The sequence below is a fragment of the Petaurus breviceps genome, unplaced genomic scaffold (genome assembly GCF_028583685.1).
Source record: "Petaurus breviceps papuanus isolate PSGF00001 unplaced genomic scaffold, PetGlider_PUasm1.0 91133, whole genome shotgun sequence".
In the NCBI taxonomy this organism is placed as follows: Eukaryota; Metazoa; Chordata; class Mammalia; order Diprotodontia; family Petauridae; genus Petaurus; species Petaurus breviceps.
This window is the reverse complement of record NW_027187419.1, coordinates 95,085,881-95,105,170: the sequence shown is the minus strand read 5'-3', so window position 1 is coordinate 95,105,170 and position 19,290 is coordinate 95,085,881. Positions and strand designations below refer to the sequence as shown.

At 37.4% G+C, this 19,290-nt stretch overlaps 1 protein-coding gene and 1 long non-coding RNA gene across 5 annotated transcripts in view; one reads left to right on the top strand and one right to left on the bottom strand.

The window, feature by feature from the left end:
* XIRP2 (xin actin binding repeat containing 2) overlaps positions 1–19,290 on the bottom strand; it is a 421,126-nt gene that overhangs the window by 136,694 nt on the left and 265,142 nt on the right. For all 4 annotated transcript variants that reach the window (XM_069079909.1, XM_069079910.1, XM_069079913.1 and 1 more), the window contains exon 2: positions 12,899–13,052. In XM_069079909.1, the coding sequence (XP_068936010.1) occupies positions 12,899–13,052 (154 nt within the window). The remainder of the gene's footprint in view (positions 1–12,898; positions 13,053–19,290) is intronic.
* On the top strand, positions 2,223–12,888 carry LOC138154923 (uncharacterized). Its single transcript, XR_011166711.1, has 3 exons — positions 2,223–2,534; positions 6,905–7,055; positions 9,257–12,888. It is a non-coding gene; the product is annotated as an uncharacterized lncRNA (long non-coding RNA).

Genomic DNA, 19,290 nt, shown 5'->3' with positions numbered 1-19,290 from the left:
TAAAAGCTTTAATGTCCTTCAAGTGCAGTTTAAAAAGAAAAAAAAAGCTGTGGTAAGTAAAGCAAAAATAAAATCATGGCTACCTGACTAAAGTTAAAAGAAGTGGAAGACTAAAACATTATGGAAAAATAAGTGCTACTAAAATGCTTAAAGCCCTTTTCAAAGTTGTATCATCCGAAAAGGACTAAGGTGCTTAAGACCTATTTTTTCATTTCCAAAATTAGGTGAATCCAGAGTCTGTCCATTCCTTGGATGGTGGGAGACCCATGATCAAGTTGCACTGTCTGCCCCACCCCATTACATTTTACATAGGTGAAGTCATGTTAGACTGCATACTAAGCATAGCCTCAAAGGGGAAAAGGCTTTGTAATGGGGCTGTCTGGCTGCACTGTTCCCCCATCCCTTTAACCCTTGGTGGTTGAGGAGGCAGTGTGATGATAGTAAACAGAAAGCCAAGAGAAGGTAGCTGTCCAGTTTTTGTCTTTGTACCCTCTTCACCTAGCACAATGACTGGCATGTAATTGGAGTACAATAAATTGTCCCTGAACCGTTGAATGATCTGGAATCTCGAAAACTGAGTTTGTAATCCCAGCTCTGACATTTAATAGCCCTGACCACCAGCAAGTTATTTAATCTTCTTGCATCTGTTTCCTCATTTGTTAAAAAAGAAAAAAAAGTATAATAATATCTGAACTCTCACTTCCCAGCCATCTCCAAACTATGCCACCTGCTCCCTTGCCATCATCCTCACTCCTCCCAGTGGAAATTAGAACTCTTTCCCTATATTCACCCTGAGGACTTATAGGTGCACATTCATCTTATTTTGCCTAGATTTAGGCCTCTATCTTGCTATCACCAAACCATAACACCACCACTACTCACCCCCTCCAATTGCCCCATACTTTCTAATTCCCCTGAAAGTGTTGTTTTATCAAGTAAAATATAAGATCCTTGAAATCAAAAATTGTTTTATTTGCTTATATTTGCAAACCAAGTGCACCTGAAATTTCCTCTGCTAACTGGACTCCTGGTTTAACTTTTGACCATTCCCTGAGTACCTTCTGGATCTGTCCTCTGACTTTCACCCAACTCTGCTAGTCTACCTAGACTATCATTTCTGGTCTTCATTTGTCTGCTCCATTCTACTACCACTCACGAACCATTTATGAAAAATATGTCTGTTGGGGAGGTGAGGTGGCCCAGTGAATAGAGCACTGGCCCTGGAGTCAGGAAGGCTCGAGTTCAAATCTGGCCTCAGACACTGAACACAAAAAGTAGCCTTGTGACCTTGGGCAAGTCACTTAACCCCAACTGCCCTCCAAAAAGCAAGAAAAAAATTGTCTGATTTTCTCTTCCCCCCCCCCTCTCTCTCACACACACACACACCCACACACACATACCCCTCTAGTGATTTTTTTTGAAAGACCCATCTACTTCATTTTGGTGATGGATGGAGAGGTTTGAGTGCTAATTCAATAATAAATTATCTTACTCTCTGTCTCTCTCTCTCTGTATATATATGTGTGTGTGTATATATATTCACATATACATATGCATATGTATGTATATATGTACACACATATGTACATACATATAGATATGTATGTATTTATATAAACCCCATTATGGTATGCTGCATGGATTTCAAAGCATCTGAATATACACATTTCAGCATTGCTCATCAAATGGAAAAGTTCACAATGACCAAGTGAAATTCATCATACTTGCAAATATTTCATTTATCAAATCAGATCATATATGATGGGGCCTGAGTTCCATATGAGCAAATCAAGAATAACAGGTAACATTCCAATGACACTAAAATTAGCCATTTTTGCTTACCAAAGAGTAGAGCCACCACCTTCTTTCTATGCTGTAGTAGACTCCAGATTTCAAAACCATTTACCATACTGTTGAAAATATATGACTCTCAGCTGATCTGGAACTCGCTAAATTTGGGGCTTCAGAAAATTTCCTCCATATCTAATCATTGCTTTACTTTGCCCAAAATTTCATGAGATAAATGCATAAACTCGAGCTAAACAAAGCATTCCCTAAGGGTGGGTGTTCAAAGTTGAAATATAATTATAACTCTGTTTTTAAATAGAATCCAGTTGTTTTCAGTCTCAAGGAAAAGCACTGAGGTTTAAGGTGGTCACTGTTTCCAGTTCATCTCATCTGATGTCATCATACTCTAAATCTCTCCCCGACAGTACAGTACTATTGAGATCAACCTATGTTAACAGGTTTTTTTTCTTATTAATGCATAGAAATATCCAATGTATTGATTTATGGTGGCCATATGAAAAGAATCATGAGTAGGCCTTTAATAGCCTATTTATCAGAATAGGAAACTTCTCTCAGCTGTCCATTCCTGCAAGCCTCGTGATTTAACTTTGGAATTTGTTTTGACTTGCTGACTGTATCAGATCCTAATCGCTCAGAGGAGACTCCATTGGGAGGGGAAAAGTGAAGGCGTATATGTGCTTCAGGAAAATATGCAACATATAACAACTCAGTCTCTCATAGAGCAGGTGAGTTATTGGATAATTGTTCACAAGTAAAAATTTCTTCACTTTATGAAATAGGAATTTACTGAATAACTATTTTAAATTATAGTCATGTACAAAATTTTGGTTTATACACATTTTCAGGAGTATTTCTCATGATACAGATGTGCCTCTATTCTATAGTATTTCTTTGATTCTTTGGAATGTTATATTTTCATTGAAATTGAATATACTATCGTTTCTCATGATACATTAAAACTATACACAGAAATGACATTTTATAGCCAATATTCTTGAATCACATCTTTTAACAGTTCCTCAGAGGATGGTCCCTTCTATTCAACTTAGAAATGTTTTTCTGACCAATTGCTAATTATTTCCTCTCAAGACAAGAGTCAAGTTCACAGCAGTCTAATCCACTGTAAAACCCTATTTATGACAAACAACTGTCTATCTTGTCCTGTGCAGGCAACAAGGCACAAAGAACCATGGCCTCATCAGGTTAGACCTACAAAAGACTTAGAGCTCATAAATGAGGCCCAGAAAGGTTAAGTGATTTGCCCACAGACAGACCCAAGATTAAAATTTAGATCTATCAACTCCAAATCCATGAATAAGAGATATGAAGGCCGAGAGGATCAGTCTATCCTGGTGTCCAGAGCTACTGTAGACTTGCCTGTGTGAACTGACTCTACAATCTTTGGTCTGGGTCAGAGAGTCAAAGGCTTACACAAAAGGAATTATCATTTTAATGTACCCAACTAGGGCTTGTCCAACCTCTGCCTGAGGGAGAATCCATAACCACACCATTCCACTTTGGTACAGCTTTCATAGTTAGTGCCTTTCTGCTGACATCAAACCTAAACTGACTTCTTTGCAATTTCTATGCGTTGTTCTTTGTTCTAATACATGGGCCAAATAGAACAAGCCTAACTATTCCCAGTTGTGACAGCCATGTAAATACTTGAAGGTAGCTATCCTGCCCGCCCTGAGTGCTCTCCAGGTTGCTCAGATACCATTATTGCTTCTTTGCTTCTTGAGAACTATTTGCTAGACACAGAACTAGTTATCCTTTCTTTAGCAATCTCCAGAATCAAGTTTATATGGAATTCAACTTCCAGATAAATGTGTGTGTGAGAGACAGACAGACCACAGAGATAGAAACAGAGACAGAAAGAGCAGAGTAACAAAGTAGGGTTATATTTTATACATCTCATCAAATCATAAAAATTGCAAGAGCCAGAACAAGGTCATAGTGATGAGGTATGGGCTCTGGGAACCTCCCTTGGACTCTTGATTAAATTGTCTCATTTGATGAGGCATTTGCACAAGTCAATAAGCCTTACATTGTGGCTGGGCCCAGACCTCTAGCCTAGTTACTAACTGGGTAACTGTTAACTACTAGCCTAGCCCTCCATTGTTCAGCTACTTCCCTCCCCAGAGCCTATCAAAATATCAATACACCCTTGGACCTAGCCTAGCCCACCATTGTCTGTAGTCTCCAGCTACTTCCCACCCTTAATCACTCATTGACCTCATTAACTCCTCCTGAAGACCCTCCCCAAACTCCTCCCCTAGATCACCCCTAGATTCCTCCCACAACCTTCTGTATAGAAGACCCCATGTGGTGTGAGGGTGCCATCGAATGCCATAGAATAGTGAGAGTTCCATAGAATGACCTAGCAGAGACTTACTCTGTGTCTAATGCAAGGGAACTTTTAATAAATTTTACTTTTCTTTGGCTGAGAAGACTTGAGTTGAATTCATTCAGCAGGATGCAGCATGTTGGTATTTTGGGGTCTCCAGAGCAACCCTAACCCTCTTAGTGGGTGACCACTTCAATAGGATATTCAGCTTTCAGAATATAACACTTGGCATGAAGTTCTTGGAACGGAGGGCTCCAGGCCAACCTTCACATTAGTAAGGAAGTCCTCAGGTCCCTGGGGTATTGAGATACCCTGGGGAATTCTCTATCTAAAGCCATTGCCAAAAACTAATTGTGAGGATTCTGATCTGAAATTAATGGTGATCCTTTTTATCTGGATGGTCTAGTCAGGTCAAGAGCAGCTGAACAGGTAAATAGTAAGCTTTTGTGCAGTTGTTTCAATAGTGTCTGACTCTTTGTAAACCCATTTGGGGTTTTCTTGGCAAAGATAATGGAGTTGTTTGCCATTTCCTTCTCTAGATCATTTTACAGATGAGGAAACTGAGGAGGACAGGGTTAAGTGACTTGTCCAGGGTCATGCAGCTACTTAAGTGTCTAAGGCCAGATTTGAACTCAGGAAGATGAGTCTTCCTGATTCCCAAACCCAGCACTCTACTTAAGCTACTCTTCTGTAGAAAGAAAAAGAAACTCACAAGCAACTATGAGAGCAGCTACCAGCATAAACCTCGGAGGGAAGCTACAAGTAAATACAGACTTACAAAGTACTACTGCAGAAACCCTTTGAATTCAATCCCTGCTCAGCCCAGTATACTTCACGAAACCATCAGACTAAGTTTTACGCTTCTACAATAGAGGTTCTTAATCTTTAATTTTTTTTTAATATCATAGGACACTTTTGGCAAGTTGGTGATCATTGAAGTAGCCTGCTGGTGGATCTGCCTGCTTCTAGTCTCTTCTCACTCCAATCTAACCTTTATTCAGTCACTATCATGATTTTCCTAAAGCAAGTCTAATCATGATCACCCCTTTACTCAATAAATTCTAGTGATTTCCTATTATTATTTCTAGAATCAAATACAAAATGTTTTGTTTGACATTCAAAGTCCTTCACAACCTTGCCTTCTTCTTTCCAGTCTCTTTATACCTTATTCCCTGATACACTCTTCCATGCACTGATACTGGCCTCCTGACTCTTTTAAGAATGGAATACTCCATCTGTTGACTTCAGATCTGCCTGTCTCCCATTCCTGCAACACTCTTGCTACTCTGTGTCAACTATTAAACTCCTTGACTTTTTGTTAACTCCTAACTAAAATCCCATCTTCTACAGAAAGTCTTCCCCAACCCCTCTTAATTACAATGCTTTCCCTTTGTTGATGATTTCCTATTTTTTCTGTATATAGCTTGCTTTGTATATATTTATTTTCATATTGTCTCCCCCATTGGAGTGTAAGCTCCTTTAGGGTAGGCACTGTCTTATGCCTCTTTTTGTAACTTTAGCACTTAGCACAAAGTAGGCACTTAATGAATGTTTATTGATAGATTAGTGAAGCCTATGGACCCCTTCTCTGAATAAAAGTTTTAAGTGCATAAAATAAAATGCCTGATATTATAAAGACAATAATATTGAAAGTTATTAAAATATTTTAAAAAGTTTATGTACCCCAGATTACCTTTACACTTTAACTGTTTATGACCAAATAGAATAAGTCTATGACTTTGTAACCTTAAACCAACATAAATGGCCTTATGAATGACTTAGCAATCTATAGAAGAAAGATAAAATCATCTACAATTCTAGAATGATCGTGCACATGCTTTGAAAGACAAAGGATAGCACCTTTGAGCTCTCCTCAATAACTGGGTCCTTAGCTACATTAGTGGGGTGGGAGGTATGAGACACTCAGCTGACCTTGGGGCAATGTCAATATTCTACATAGCCTCTCATCCCAAGTTGAGCTCAGTATGACCACAAACTAATTTGGGGAATTCCAAAATATGGCAGCTTGAAGTCTCAACAAGTTTGTAGAGGATTCCAATGAAGAATGGCTATCCCAATAACTTATATTTAAGACATGAAGCCCCTTGAAATCAGTGGAGAATCACAACTATTCTGTTGCCATATTTCTGTGAAATCAATACTATAAGATCAATAGTTGGAATTTTTTGAAGAAAAAGCTTCTATTTTAAATCTTTTCCATCAAGCCTTTTGAGGCCTTATCATTACTGAAATCAAAATTTTACTATGAGGACAAAGAAATAATAACACCCATTTACAAAATGATGATGCTAGGCACAAGAAATAAGTAATGTGCTGTGTAAAGAGACATTACTGTGAGTGGGAGATATGGGTTCCCTTGAGTCACTCTCCAGACACCATATCTAAAAGTCTGTCCTGTGATTCTCATTAGAGAAGAACAAATCATTTGGAGAAAGACAAATGACATTAATACCCTTTGCTGGTGCTGGTCTGTGACTAAATATCAGTTATATTGTGGGTTTCAGAAGGAACTCTTTTGCCTAGATGATATTTAGTGTTAAAATATGCTAGTTTTTCATTTCATCTTAACCCGGAGACCTTTGGTATTTATCAGATATACTGCTTCCTGGCCTGAGACTCTTAGTATTCCCATGATGACTAAGCCCTAGGAAATAAGCTATGGAAAAGAAACATGGACTTAACCCTAGACTTTGCTTTTCCTTTAATAAAGCCATTGTCTTTCAACAGTTTGAAAAGGGAACAAGAAGGAAAACCTTGACGATTTTATCACTAGTAGAAGCTCTCATAGCTTTTGAAGACTTCTTCTCAGTATGGGAATTAATACTACATAGAATTCTGCTGACATGTTCTCCATTCGCCTAGACCCTCAATCCCACAGGTAAGTATTCGGAATGAAAGCGTTCTCAGCGAGGCAGTTGGTCATCCTGCCACTTTCTGTTGGAAGTATAGCAGCTCTGAGAATGACTATCTCTTAAAAATCTGAGGTTAAACAAAAGGTAAGATGCAGAAGTATGAAGGAGCTGGGAGAGACCAAAACAGATAGTGAGTGAGAGAGGGTGACAGAAAACGTGAGGGAGTAAATGAGGATCAAAGACTGAATAAGAAAGGATAAGAGTGAAAGGAGATGAGAGTGGAAGAAGATGAAAGTGAGAATAAGAGAAAATATGAGAGAGAATGAGAAAGGATGAGAGAGTGAAAGAAGATAAGAGTGAGAGATCTAAAAAATTCATATTTTCAATACTTTGGTAATAATACAAGAATATATGATACCTCCACTAGGATACAGAAATTCTGAAAGTAACAGTCTGTTTTGTTAAAACTGTCAGGGAAAATGAACGACCATTTTAAGAATAAAGAATGAATTTAGCTTTAATGAAGCTGAATAAGAAAGAGAAATGTGGCAGGTAATTTCCAAAGCTTTCTATAAAAAGCCTGGGAAACAGGAATCTTTAATGTATGGTTTTTGTCTGTTAGCTTTTTATATGTTCATGACTTAGAAAATTAAATTTTAAAATTATGACTCCAAGAGCAAAAGCTGAGAAGAGGGAGAATGCTGTGGGAAAAGGGTTTTGTACTATATGTTTGTGTGTATATATACACATGTGTGTACATATATGTATTTATGTGCATACATACACACCTGATCAACATGGTCCGATTTATCTGTGCTTGCTTTCTGAAGCATTACTAAACACACAGCTTTTCATCAGAAAGAAAAATAAAGGCTATTGTGGTTGCACATTGTTCTGCCTTCATCACCTAGACCCCTCCGTTGTTGATTTTCTAATCTACTCATTTTAGAAATCATGAAAGGAAATTGATCAAATCAAGCCTGTGAACTACAGCAATAGCAATGAGTTGTCACAATTTTGTATCTGGTTTTCAATTTTCCTTCAGGTTTTCTTAGACCACACCTTCTTTCCTATATTTCAGATTTATCCAAGAGTTTTGTTTTATCACCTACTTCCCAGTCCACTAAAACATCCCACAAATGTACAAGAAGCACATTGCAAATGTAGGAACTAAATAATCATTATCTGGTGCCAGTTTTTCCTTTTCCAGGATAAATGATTTCTCATTCAAGGAAGACAGGAAGAGGACAAAACTGAACAGACACCTGGGGGAAAAGCTAAAATTAGGGCACTATATGTAGGACTGGAGGTAAACAGGATGAGTCTTTGGATCTACAGGGAATGGAGTTAGTTCTCAGGTATGTTGCCAGATATGAGCACTGAGAGTTGATCAGTTGCTAAACTGATTTGTCAGATTAGATTCATTTTCCAGGTTGAAGTAGTTCAGAATATTACCTAACTTCATATCTTCAATATATAAAACAGAGGTTTTTGAGCTGGAAGGAACCTTGGTCAAATCATGTACTTCAATGAATGAGAAAACTCCTTTAGGTCTTAAGACCCAAAGCAACTTGTTCATGTTCACACTGATTGTTGACTGACTTGTATATTTTAAGTCTCCTTGGTTACATATAGACAGACAATTTCAGCCTTTTGAACTGATGCATAGAATGAGTAAGTCTTTGGTTGCTGTAATGCCAAGCAAAGGCAACTTCCCAAGGTTCAAAATAGCAGCATAGCTGCTCTCCATTTTATTCAGTGACAAATTAAGAACAGAGAAAATCAAAATACAGCATAATTCAAAATACAGCATTCACCAAGTGTAATTCAATCAAGTACTACTCCACCCCTGGACATTCCATTCATTTAATCAATCACAAAGTCCCCCTTCTACATAATACTCCACCCCTAGGCAGTACATTCATTTAGTCAATCACAAAGCCCCTCTTCTCAAATGGAGATTAGTTTCCAATCATTAGTAAAGTACATTCGTTTGTTCAATCACAGAACACAAAAACGTCAAAAGTTCCCCACCCTTGGATCATAACCGAATCTATCCCAGAGTTATAACAAGCTTTTAACACAGCATTTAATACCCAAAGAGAGGTCTTTTCTTCATCTTGACCCGAGAAAAGTTCTCAGCAACCTTTGTTCCTGGGGAGACAAAGCTTAGCAAGGCCACAAGATACATTGCCAGTGTCTTCATTAATTCATTCTCTGTCTGCAGAACAGTCCTAGGACCCCTCAAAACATTAGCGAAACCCTCTTCCAGGATTTCTGTAAACATACAGCAAGAAAATCCTTCTTCAGGGCTTCTGAACCAACAGCAAGGTTCCAGGACCTCTGCAACAACAGCATTGGCTTTCACCAGTGGGAGCAATTCACTCTCTGTCTGCAGAACAGTCTCAGGAGCTCTGAACCAGCAGCCAGGTTCCAGAACCTCTGCAACAACAGAACTGTCCTTCACCAGTGGACAGAATTTACTCTCTGTCTGCAGAACAGTCTCAGGAGCTCTAAACCAACAGCAAGTTTCCAGAACCTCTGCAACAACCGGACTGTCTTTCACAGTGGATAAATCTGGCAAAACAACATCAAAACAGACAGACAAAGTACCAGCATAACAGCCATGTCTCCTCAGTCCTTAGCAGCTCTGGGGGCAGGTCTCAAAAGTCCAGGGCTATTCAAAGTGGCCCTCAGCAATCCTCTCCGTCTCTCTCTGCCTCCAAGATGCTGCTTCCAAAAAGTTCTTCTGCCTCTCTCTTTGCTTGTGTCTCTCTAAATTTACATCATCAGCTCCTCCCAGTTCAGCACTCTCTTTTCACATCAACAAGTCCATCCCATAAGTGGGATTCCCAAGATCTGTGTTTTAACACAATCAAACCAAAAAACAAGCCAATACAGGGGGATCTTGAGATTCCATTACTATTACAGTTGCTTAAGGCCGTAGAAATAAAGATTTAGAGCTGAAAAGAACATTCACAGTCTTGTAGTTTAACCCTCTTATTTTACAGGGGAAGAAACAGGTTCACAGACATGACATAACTTTTTTTTTTTTTTTGCTTTTTGGAGGGGCGGAGAGCAGGGCAATTGGGGTTTGGTGACTTGCCCAAGGTCACAAGGCTAGTAAGTGTTAAGTGTCTGAGGCTGGATTTGAACTCAGGTCCTCTTGACTCCAGGGCTGGTGCTCTATTCACTGCACCACCTAGCCACCCCAGACATGACAGAATTTTGCCCAAGTTCTCTTAAGCAGTAAGTAACAGAGTCGGAAGACTTCAGACTAGGTCCTCAAATTCTAGATCCTCCTTTGTCCATGGTCTCCTCTGATGTTTGACTAGTATATGTGTGACCAACTGCTACAATCAGGCTTTAATTAGATAGCCCACACTGATTTGAAGACTTCTGTAAGACCCATGTACATTTTTCTCTTTGAAAAAGCCAGTTTTCAGACTGTGACATTAACTCTATTATTGCATAAGCTTCATCAAGAATTCTGTTATAGAAATGGGGTCCTCTTCTTTTCCCAGCACTTGGGGACAGAGCAGTGGGCCTACAAGTAGTCCTTATTGCTTACATTCCTGTGAGAACAGCGAGCTGGGGTCGGGGTGGGTTGGGGGAAGGTCACTATAGAATCATCCTTCCCTTTCCTTCCCTTCCCTCAAGAGAGTCAAGGGAACTGCTAGGGCAGAATGTTGCTGGCATTTGTCAGACCTAGTTACTGTATCAGTTTTTGCTTAACTCTTTTCTTTGGTACACATGATGATTGAATTCTGGACTAAGGGAGGACTGGAAGTATTTCCTGAAACAAAAGGCATTAATAGGAGCTACTTCTAAAAACACATTCTATTGCATTTATCGAAGGTAGCCATTAATAGACCAGAGTGGTGATCACTGTGCAGCCAAGGATGACTGAATGCCATAGGCATCTTACACAAGTCTAAGAGCTACCCCTTTGCACTGATGGAAGGAATTGTTGGTCTTGTCCTAGTTGGAAGAATGTTTGAGAGCAAGCCAGAAGGCTTGGTGTAATTTTTCCCACTCAATTATTTAGACTTTAAATTTGATTCAGCATTTTGAATACCCCCTACCACTGCAATACACAATTACTTCTGGGCAAAAATCACAGCCTACAGCAACAATGATCACACTTCTAGAACCTCCTGACCAATGGCTGCAAATAATAGTGACGGGCTAACTTGTGCATTGAGCACTGTCTTTAGTAGGAAGTAAGGTCCATTTAGTGGGCACCTAGGTACAGTAAATATAGTACTGGGCCTGGAGTCGGAGTATTAGACCTGGAGTCAGGAAGACTCATCTTCCTGAATTCAAATCTGGTCTCAGGTACTTACTAGCTGTGTGACTCTAAGCAAGGCACTTGACCCTGTTTGTCTCAGTTTCCTCATCTGTAAAATGAGCTGAAGAAGGAAGTGGCAAACCATTCCAGTATCTTTGTCAAGAAAAGACCAAAGAGTGAGACAGGACTGAAAAACAACTGAACAACAAACAATGTGCACGAACTCATTCAACTCCATTCTGAGCTTAGATTTATTTTCTTACCCCCACCTTTCCCTTTTAACTCACCACAACCCCTACAGTCCTTACAGCTGTCCCTTTTGGATTCTGCTAGTCCCCAATATGTTACCTTTTTTCACAGAAACATAGAATGTCAGGACAAGACCATCACCCAATCCAACTCCTTAATTTTATGGAGCAGTAACTAACCTGAGTCTTAAGAGATGGAAAAGGACTTTCCCAAGGTTGCACAGCCTGGTGCAGCCCCAAGGTTGAGACCAAAGTCTCCTCATCTCTCTTTAGTACTCTTTCTACTAAGACACCAGTTACTACATATTGAAGCAAAAGACTGAATTTCATAAAGATATAATGTTCAGGACAACATGAACATTCAATGAACTTAGTGCAGGCAATGGTTTGTGGCTAAGTTTTTCCAAATTTTGAATGACATTACACACAAAAAGTCCACATTACCAAACTTGCCTTTCATTATGAAAACCTGTTATATGAAAACATACCTGAAAGGACTAAGAGTCATTTAATATTTTTCTTTTAAAAAAATGTTACTAATCCTAAATTATACTTGGTTAAAATGGAAAATCCTGTTAGTGCCTCTTCTGAAGTGATAAATGCTTCCTCCATTTTTCAATAAATTATTTATATTTTGCACTTCTGTCATTGTTGAAAATTATGGTAATGATGCAATTTCAAACATATGAGCTATTAACATTTTAATGGCATTTGAAAAACATTAATCAAATTTATATGTTTTTCTCCCAAAATGTGACATTGTCCTGTCACATTTTATACCAAATTCATTAAGCACATTTAGTTTAATCGACTGAAGACAAGCTGCTGGAAGGCCTTTTTTTATATTTTTTATTTTGCAAGTGACAGGCAGTCATACTTCATTCTTTTACTACCCACTGACTTAGTGAAACAAATATGGTTTTTTCCTTTTGTCACGAAAGGAGCAGCCAGAGGATGATCCAATGTATTGTTCCTTAAGTATAGTTTTACAAACAAATGATTGCCCTGATTTACTTGTAGCTAATAAACTAGCTCATTCAGAGCTTTAGGACATAGGAGATCTTTATGCTGTATGCCTTCTGCAACAGAATTCTTGTCCTGGTTTTCTTTTCTTTTCTTTTTTGCCAACATAAAGAAAAAAAGTACATAAAAAAGCCTTATTTTTATTTTCCCGAATTGTGGCATTTTGTTAGAAAGTGAGCCATCTGCTGCCTCATCGGTTTTTCCCCCTCACTATTTTGAAAAGCAAACCTACCCATACACTTTTATTAGCTTACTTGCATCAAACAAGGTGCTATGCCAAGAAATCAGATCAAAGTGTTATGCTAACCTTCAAAGTTGTTGCTGTGACCACTTTCAGATGACATCTTGTCAAAAGATGTTTTCCCACCTTTCTTGTCAGGATCTTTCACAGGACTGATGGGACGGCTACTAGGCTGACTCTTCAATGCTGGGGAACACAAACTTCGCTCAGTTTCCACTTCCTGTTAGAAGACATTAAGGGAATGTGTGTTAAAAGCTATCAGTAGGAAACAGATGTGGTTTTCAGAGGGTTGGGAAGGCAAAAGAAAGCGAGAGAGGGAGAGGGAGGGAGGGAGGAAGGGGGGCTTCTATCACAAGGGATATTTTCCAATAAGCTTCAGGGTAAATTTCTATAACTTTGCCAAGAACTACAAATACATGTATAGTGTTCAGTTTACATTTCAGGCACCAGTTCGATTTCTGATTTAGCTTTTCTTTCATGTGATTTTATTCACCCCTTCTCACAAAGAATGAGAGAGTGGAAATAAGGGTCATAATAATCCAATGCAATGCATGCTAATGTATGCAGTTTACTGAATCCAGAAAAAGTCGATAGGTTGAAATTCAAAAAAACATTAATGTATCAACATTATATGCTGAAGACAGAAGGAAATGAGATTTTTTAAAATTTCATGTCCACCTTGTGATATTTCAAAAGAATTATCAGCATCTGAAATAAAGAAGCAATGCAGTTATATGCCATTAAATAAAGTGAAGGGTGGGGGGAACACACCATTTCCTTTACTATAGTGACTCCAAAGTATCTTCCACAGAAAATGTATTGGGGGATGTATATTTATAATTATACCTTTGCGTATTTTATTTTTGTAAAAGTTAAAAAAAAGGAAAAGTAAAATACCAATTAGGTTTACTAACTGGGAGGCCAATGTTCCTCATTTGTTAGTCTGTTAATTCCTCATTTGGTGCAAAGTGATGCAATGGAAGGAATGATGAATTTGTTGTCAGAAAGACCAGGTTCAAAGGCTGCCTCTACTGCTTAATAATCTTATGGCCATGGGCACACAACTAACTTATCTGAACCTCAGTTTCCTTGCCTGTAAAATGATTGTGATCTCATAGGATTGTTGAAAAGCTCCGATGAGATCATGTATTTAGAGTTTTGAAAACTTTAAAATATTCTATAAATATCAATTGCTATTTTATCTAATGACACACAGTAGGAGCTCCATGATGAGTCTTGAAGAAAATCTTGGAAGGAAAATAAAGTGTCAAGATGCAAGCTAATTTTGAAGGAAAAAATGGGAAAATGGGCAGAAGGTTCTCTTATTCTTGCTCACAAGATCTGGATGTTCACCCTCAGAGTGTTTCTGGCACATAGCAAATGGCTAATAAATGCTTGTTGACTTGCTGACTTCTAAACAAACAAGGCAGTAATGTAACAAGTCACTTTTCACATTTATTGAATCTTCAGTAGAGGGCTTAATGAATGTGACTTCAGGTTTGAGAGGCAGTGCCTAGCTCTAAAAGCACTTTTTACAGTAGATTACTTTGCTGCATCTTCATCTGTCATAGGAAGAAACAGAGCTCTTTGGCTAAATAACCCTTTGGCATATTTTCTGAAGTGCACATCAATTAAAACAGGAGCCGCTAAACAATTTCAATGTACTGTGGTCTATTTGCATAATCACTTCTTATTTAAACAATGTGGCTCCATTGTTCATAATTCTTTTTTATTACTGTCATTATTAATTGAAGTTGGGTTCAAGGTGGGTTAGACTAAATCAATTTAAGATTATTTTTCTTTATGCTTTTTTAATTTAGTTTTCATCCATTACTGGACAGTTAAGGTAAAACCTTGGGGGACAATGTTGATTTAAAAAAATAAAGGAAGGTTACCCTTAATAATCATTATTAAACAATATTTATTGAGCAAGACCCCTCAGAATCCACCCCTGTGCCACTGAAAATACAATTTTTACAAGACAAAAATATAATAGCATTCACTCTATTCAAGACAATAATGTAGATTGGCTAGTGAAGTATTTTTATTTGCTATATTTAAAATGCCAAACACACAGATATATCAAAATTCATTCCCTGCTATTGTGCTATAAGAAAAGATAAGCAGGTTTATTTCAGGAAAACCTGGAAAGATTTAAATTAACTGATACTGTGACATGAACAGAACCAGGAGAACCTTGTACACAGTAACAGGAACATTGTGACCTTCTAAGTAATATAATGAGCAAAGAGAATTTGAAAGGACTCATGATAGAAAATGCTAACCATGTATAGAGAAAGAACTAATGGAGTCTGAATTCAGATCAACACACACTATTTTCATTTCATTCTTTCTTGTATGTGGTTTTATTCTCTTGGTCTGTTTTATCTTTTTCTTTCACAACATGATTAATATGAGCACACACGTGTACTCTATAGCAAATTGCTTACCATTAAAGGAAGGAGATGAAGAAAGGAAGGAAAAAGTTTGGAACTCAATTTTTAAAATAATTAATGTTAAAAATTGTCTTTATATGTAATTAGAAAAAAACTATTTAAAAAGAAAAAAATTCATTCCAGAAAAATATACATTTTCCCAAACACCTGACATTCTGTGACTTCATTGCAAAGTTAGGTAGTGAAAAATTTGTTGGAAAATCATGTTCCAGATTAAGAAATTAGAAAAAAAAATCAAACAGTGGAAAGGGTACTGATTTTTAAATTAGAAGACCTGGTTTCAAATCTTAGTTCTGCTACTGTATGACCTTTGGCAAATTACTTAGCCTCTCTGGGCCTCAGTCCCTAATTTGTTAAAGGAAGGGTTAGAAGAGATGGCCTCTAAATTCCCTTGCAAATCTAAATGTGCATGTGATGTTACGGTTGTCTATTCAGAAGACACACATTCATATGAAATGAAGATTTTCTTCAAGAATAGATTCAAATGGTACCAGAAATGGGGAATGATTTTTTTTTTCATTTTATGCCAATATCAAGACAATAGGCCAAATAGCCTACCTACCACTCCACAACACTTCAGTATACTCTAATATATCCTTAAATCCTCACCAGTATCATAAAAGCCAATAGTCTTCAATTATACCTTCTTTCCCTATCTTTCCCCTTACTTTTCACACTTTTCAGTACCCTTTCTTGTGTTATATTACCCTATAAGAATGTAAGTTGCTCAAGGGCAGGGACTTTACTTTTTATTTGTTTTTTTTTTTTTATTCTAAGCACTTAGTGTAGCAAACAATAAATATTTCCTCATATTTTACAGTTTTCTAGCATAGACATATGAAAAAAATTGACTTTGTCTTAGAACAAAACAAAAGATTAGTTACTCACTAAAGTGTGTGATTTTCAAATTAGCTATCGTGTCCAAAATAGCCAGACTACCAATAAGTTAGTGAAAGGGCCCAAATGAATACTGAATTTAAAAAATGATAAATCTAAAATGGCACCATGTACAACTGAACAGCTCCAACTCAACCTATTTAAATACAAGGTGGGATCTGAAAAATAAGAAATGCAAAAAAAAAAAAAGAAAGAAAAGAGAAAAGACATAGATACCTCTTTTTAAAGAAGTTTAATCATGTAAAAACTGTCACAATGAGGGGACCCAAAACATGCTCAAATTTCTTATCAAGTAGAAGTCAAGGACAACATGTGGCACAAACACTGTTGAAAGGCATCATGGAGGAGGATTGAAAATTATGATAAGCAACATCATCTAATAGAATAATGAAAAACCTTAGAGGGATGTAAAACCGCAAATGCATAGGAAAGATAACCCTACCAGATTTATACAAGATTATTTATGTACTAAAATCAAGAGGGAAAGTAATAGATGTACAATGGAACAGATTATATAGTGTCTATAATTTGATCTAGTTTCATTGTTGAAAATTACATAACCACCATATATAGACTCTATACTTCAGTGCCTGATGTATTGCATGAGGAAGGAATCAGTCAGTCCATACACATTTCTTAAACGCCTACTATGTTTCAGGAACTGTTCTGGGGATATAAAAAAAGGAAAAGACAGTCCCTGCTTTCAAAGATATATCAGTCTACTAGGAGAGAAAATATACAAACAGCTAAGTATAAATAAGGGGCAGCTAGGTGATATAGTGGATAGAGTGTTGGGCTTAGAGTCAGGAAGACCTGAGTTCAAATTTGGCCTTACTTACTAGCTGTATAACCCTGGGAAAGTCACTTAACCCTATTTGTCTCAGTTTCCTCGAATGTAAAATGAGCTGGAGAAGAAAATGACAAACCATTCCAGGATTTTTGCCAAGAAAACCCCACTGGGATCATGAACGGTTGGTTGAAAATTATTAAAAAATAATAACAGCATCAGGAGCTCATACCAGAGTGGTAGCAGTTTAAAAGAAAAAAAGAGACATAAATGAGTTATATTGAAGATAAAATCAATAGGTCTTGTCAACAGATTAGATACAGAGTCCAGGATGAGAAAGAGGAAGGAATTTGGGATGATATTTAGCTTGTGACCCTAGGTGACTGAGAGAATGGTAGCATAGCCAACAGTAATAGTACTAGTTGTGTTCCTTTTTCATTTTTTAAGAGGACCATAGCATTAGGGAAATGATAACATGACTTTGCAGTTGACTTTGATTTGAGTGAGGTCATCAGTCTTACTTTCTCTTCCAGAGTCATCTTGATCCAGTGACCAGATATTAATCAGGAGGACTGGGGAATGACCCAGGATGCAATGGGAGACCCTGGACTTTAGGCTAAGGCCTTTTAGGTATTCAGCCAACAATTATAGCAAAGTGAAGAATAGGAGAATTTTGAGAGAAAAGATAATGAGTTCAGTTTTGGAGATGTTGAATTTAAGGCATCCAGTTCAAAATGTCTAATAGGAGTTGGTCAGTGAGATGTTAGGCCTGAATAAGCAGTTTTGAGAATCATACACTGAGATGATGGGAACCAAGTGAAATAGTATAGAGTTAAAACAAAAAGCAACTGGGTCTAACCAAGTACAGGGGGGGAAAAGGAAATCCATCTTTTCTCCTTTTTAAAAATTTAAAAATGTTATTCATATCTCACTTTTATAACACTTACATTTCTGAATATGCCCTTTCCGCTCCTATAATGTGAGTGCCATCCCTTGTAATAGAGAATAAAATAGAGTAGAAAAAAGCAGTTCTTTTTTCTTTTAGCAGTTCTAGCCATCCCATTGACCAATTCTGACAGTGTCTTATACCCATGGTTTCTCACCTCTGCAAAGAAAAAAAGGAGACCTGTTTTCTCATCTCTTCATCAGGTCTAAGTTTGATCATTAAATTACATGATGTTCAGTCTTGTTTCTGTTATTTACATTGCTATGGTCACTTGTGATGTTTTCTTCTTTCTAGACCCAACACAATTTTGAAGTAACTGATGAATAAATTTTCAAGATATCTCAAAGAAGATATCAAAGAGAATAAAAAAACTTCACAAATGGCATTATTAATGAAATAGAATGACTGATAAGCTATCAGCAACTAATGACTCATATGCCCACTTTCTTATCTCTACAAAATCTTTTGGAGAATAATTTACAACCCTGAAATCTGATGATGAAGTATGTTTCCTACCTCACAGTAGAAAAGGGATGGACTAAAAGTGCCAAAGGAGATATACATTTTCATAGTAAATGGAGTTGATATGTTTTGCTTGATTATACTTGTTACAGAGGAAGGGAAAGTCATTAGTAAGTGAAAGTAATGTATAAAAAACAAACAAAAAAAAATCCCCCAAAAGATTGATGAATCATTCTATACCTGTGGGCAGCATTTGACAGTTAATCACCTTCACCACCTCCTCTGTATTCTCCTCTCTGGGTTTTTGCCACCTCGCTTTCTCCTGATTCTTCTACCTTTCTGATTGTTTTTCAACAGCTGCCTTTACTTGATCTTTATTTAAGTGAGACCCACTAACCACAAGTTTCCCATAAGAGATTATTTGGGGACCTCTGTTCCTCTTCTATACTATCTCTCTTGGACATCTCATCAATTACTTCCTGTATGTTCAATTATTATCAGCATGCTGATTGTTACCATAACTATACATCCATCGATAGTTTATCCTGAAACATAGCCATGTAACACCTTTTGGACACCTCAAACCCAATATGTCCAAAACAGAGTTAAATATCTGTCTCTCTAAACACTACCCTCTTCTCAATTTTTTATCAATGTTTTAGGGCACCACTCTTCTGCAAGTTCTATAAGCTTGCAACCTTGTTGTCATCCTTGATTCTCATTTGTATTCACCCTGCCTGTTGTGTAGATGGGGCAGTGGGTAGAGTACCCAGGCTGAAATTCAGAAGACCTGAGTTCATATTTAGCCTCAGATATTTACTAATTGTAAGCTCTGGGAAAGTCACTTACCCCATTTGCCTCAGTTTCCTCATTTATAAAATGGAGATAATAATAGCACCTACCTCCCAGA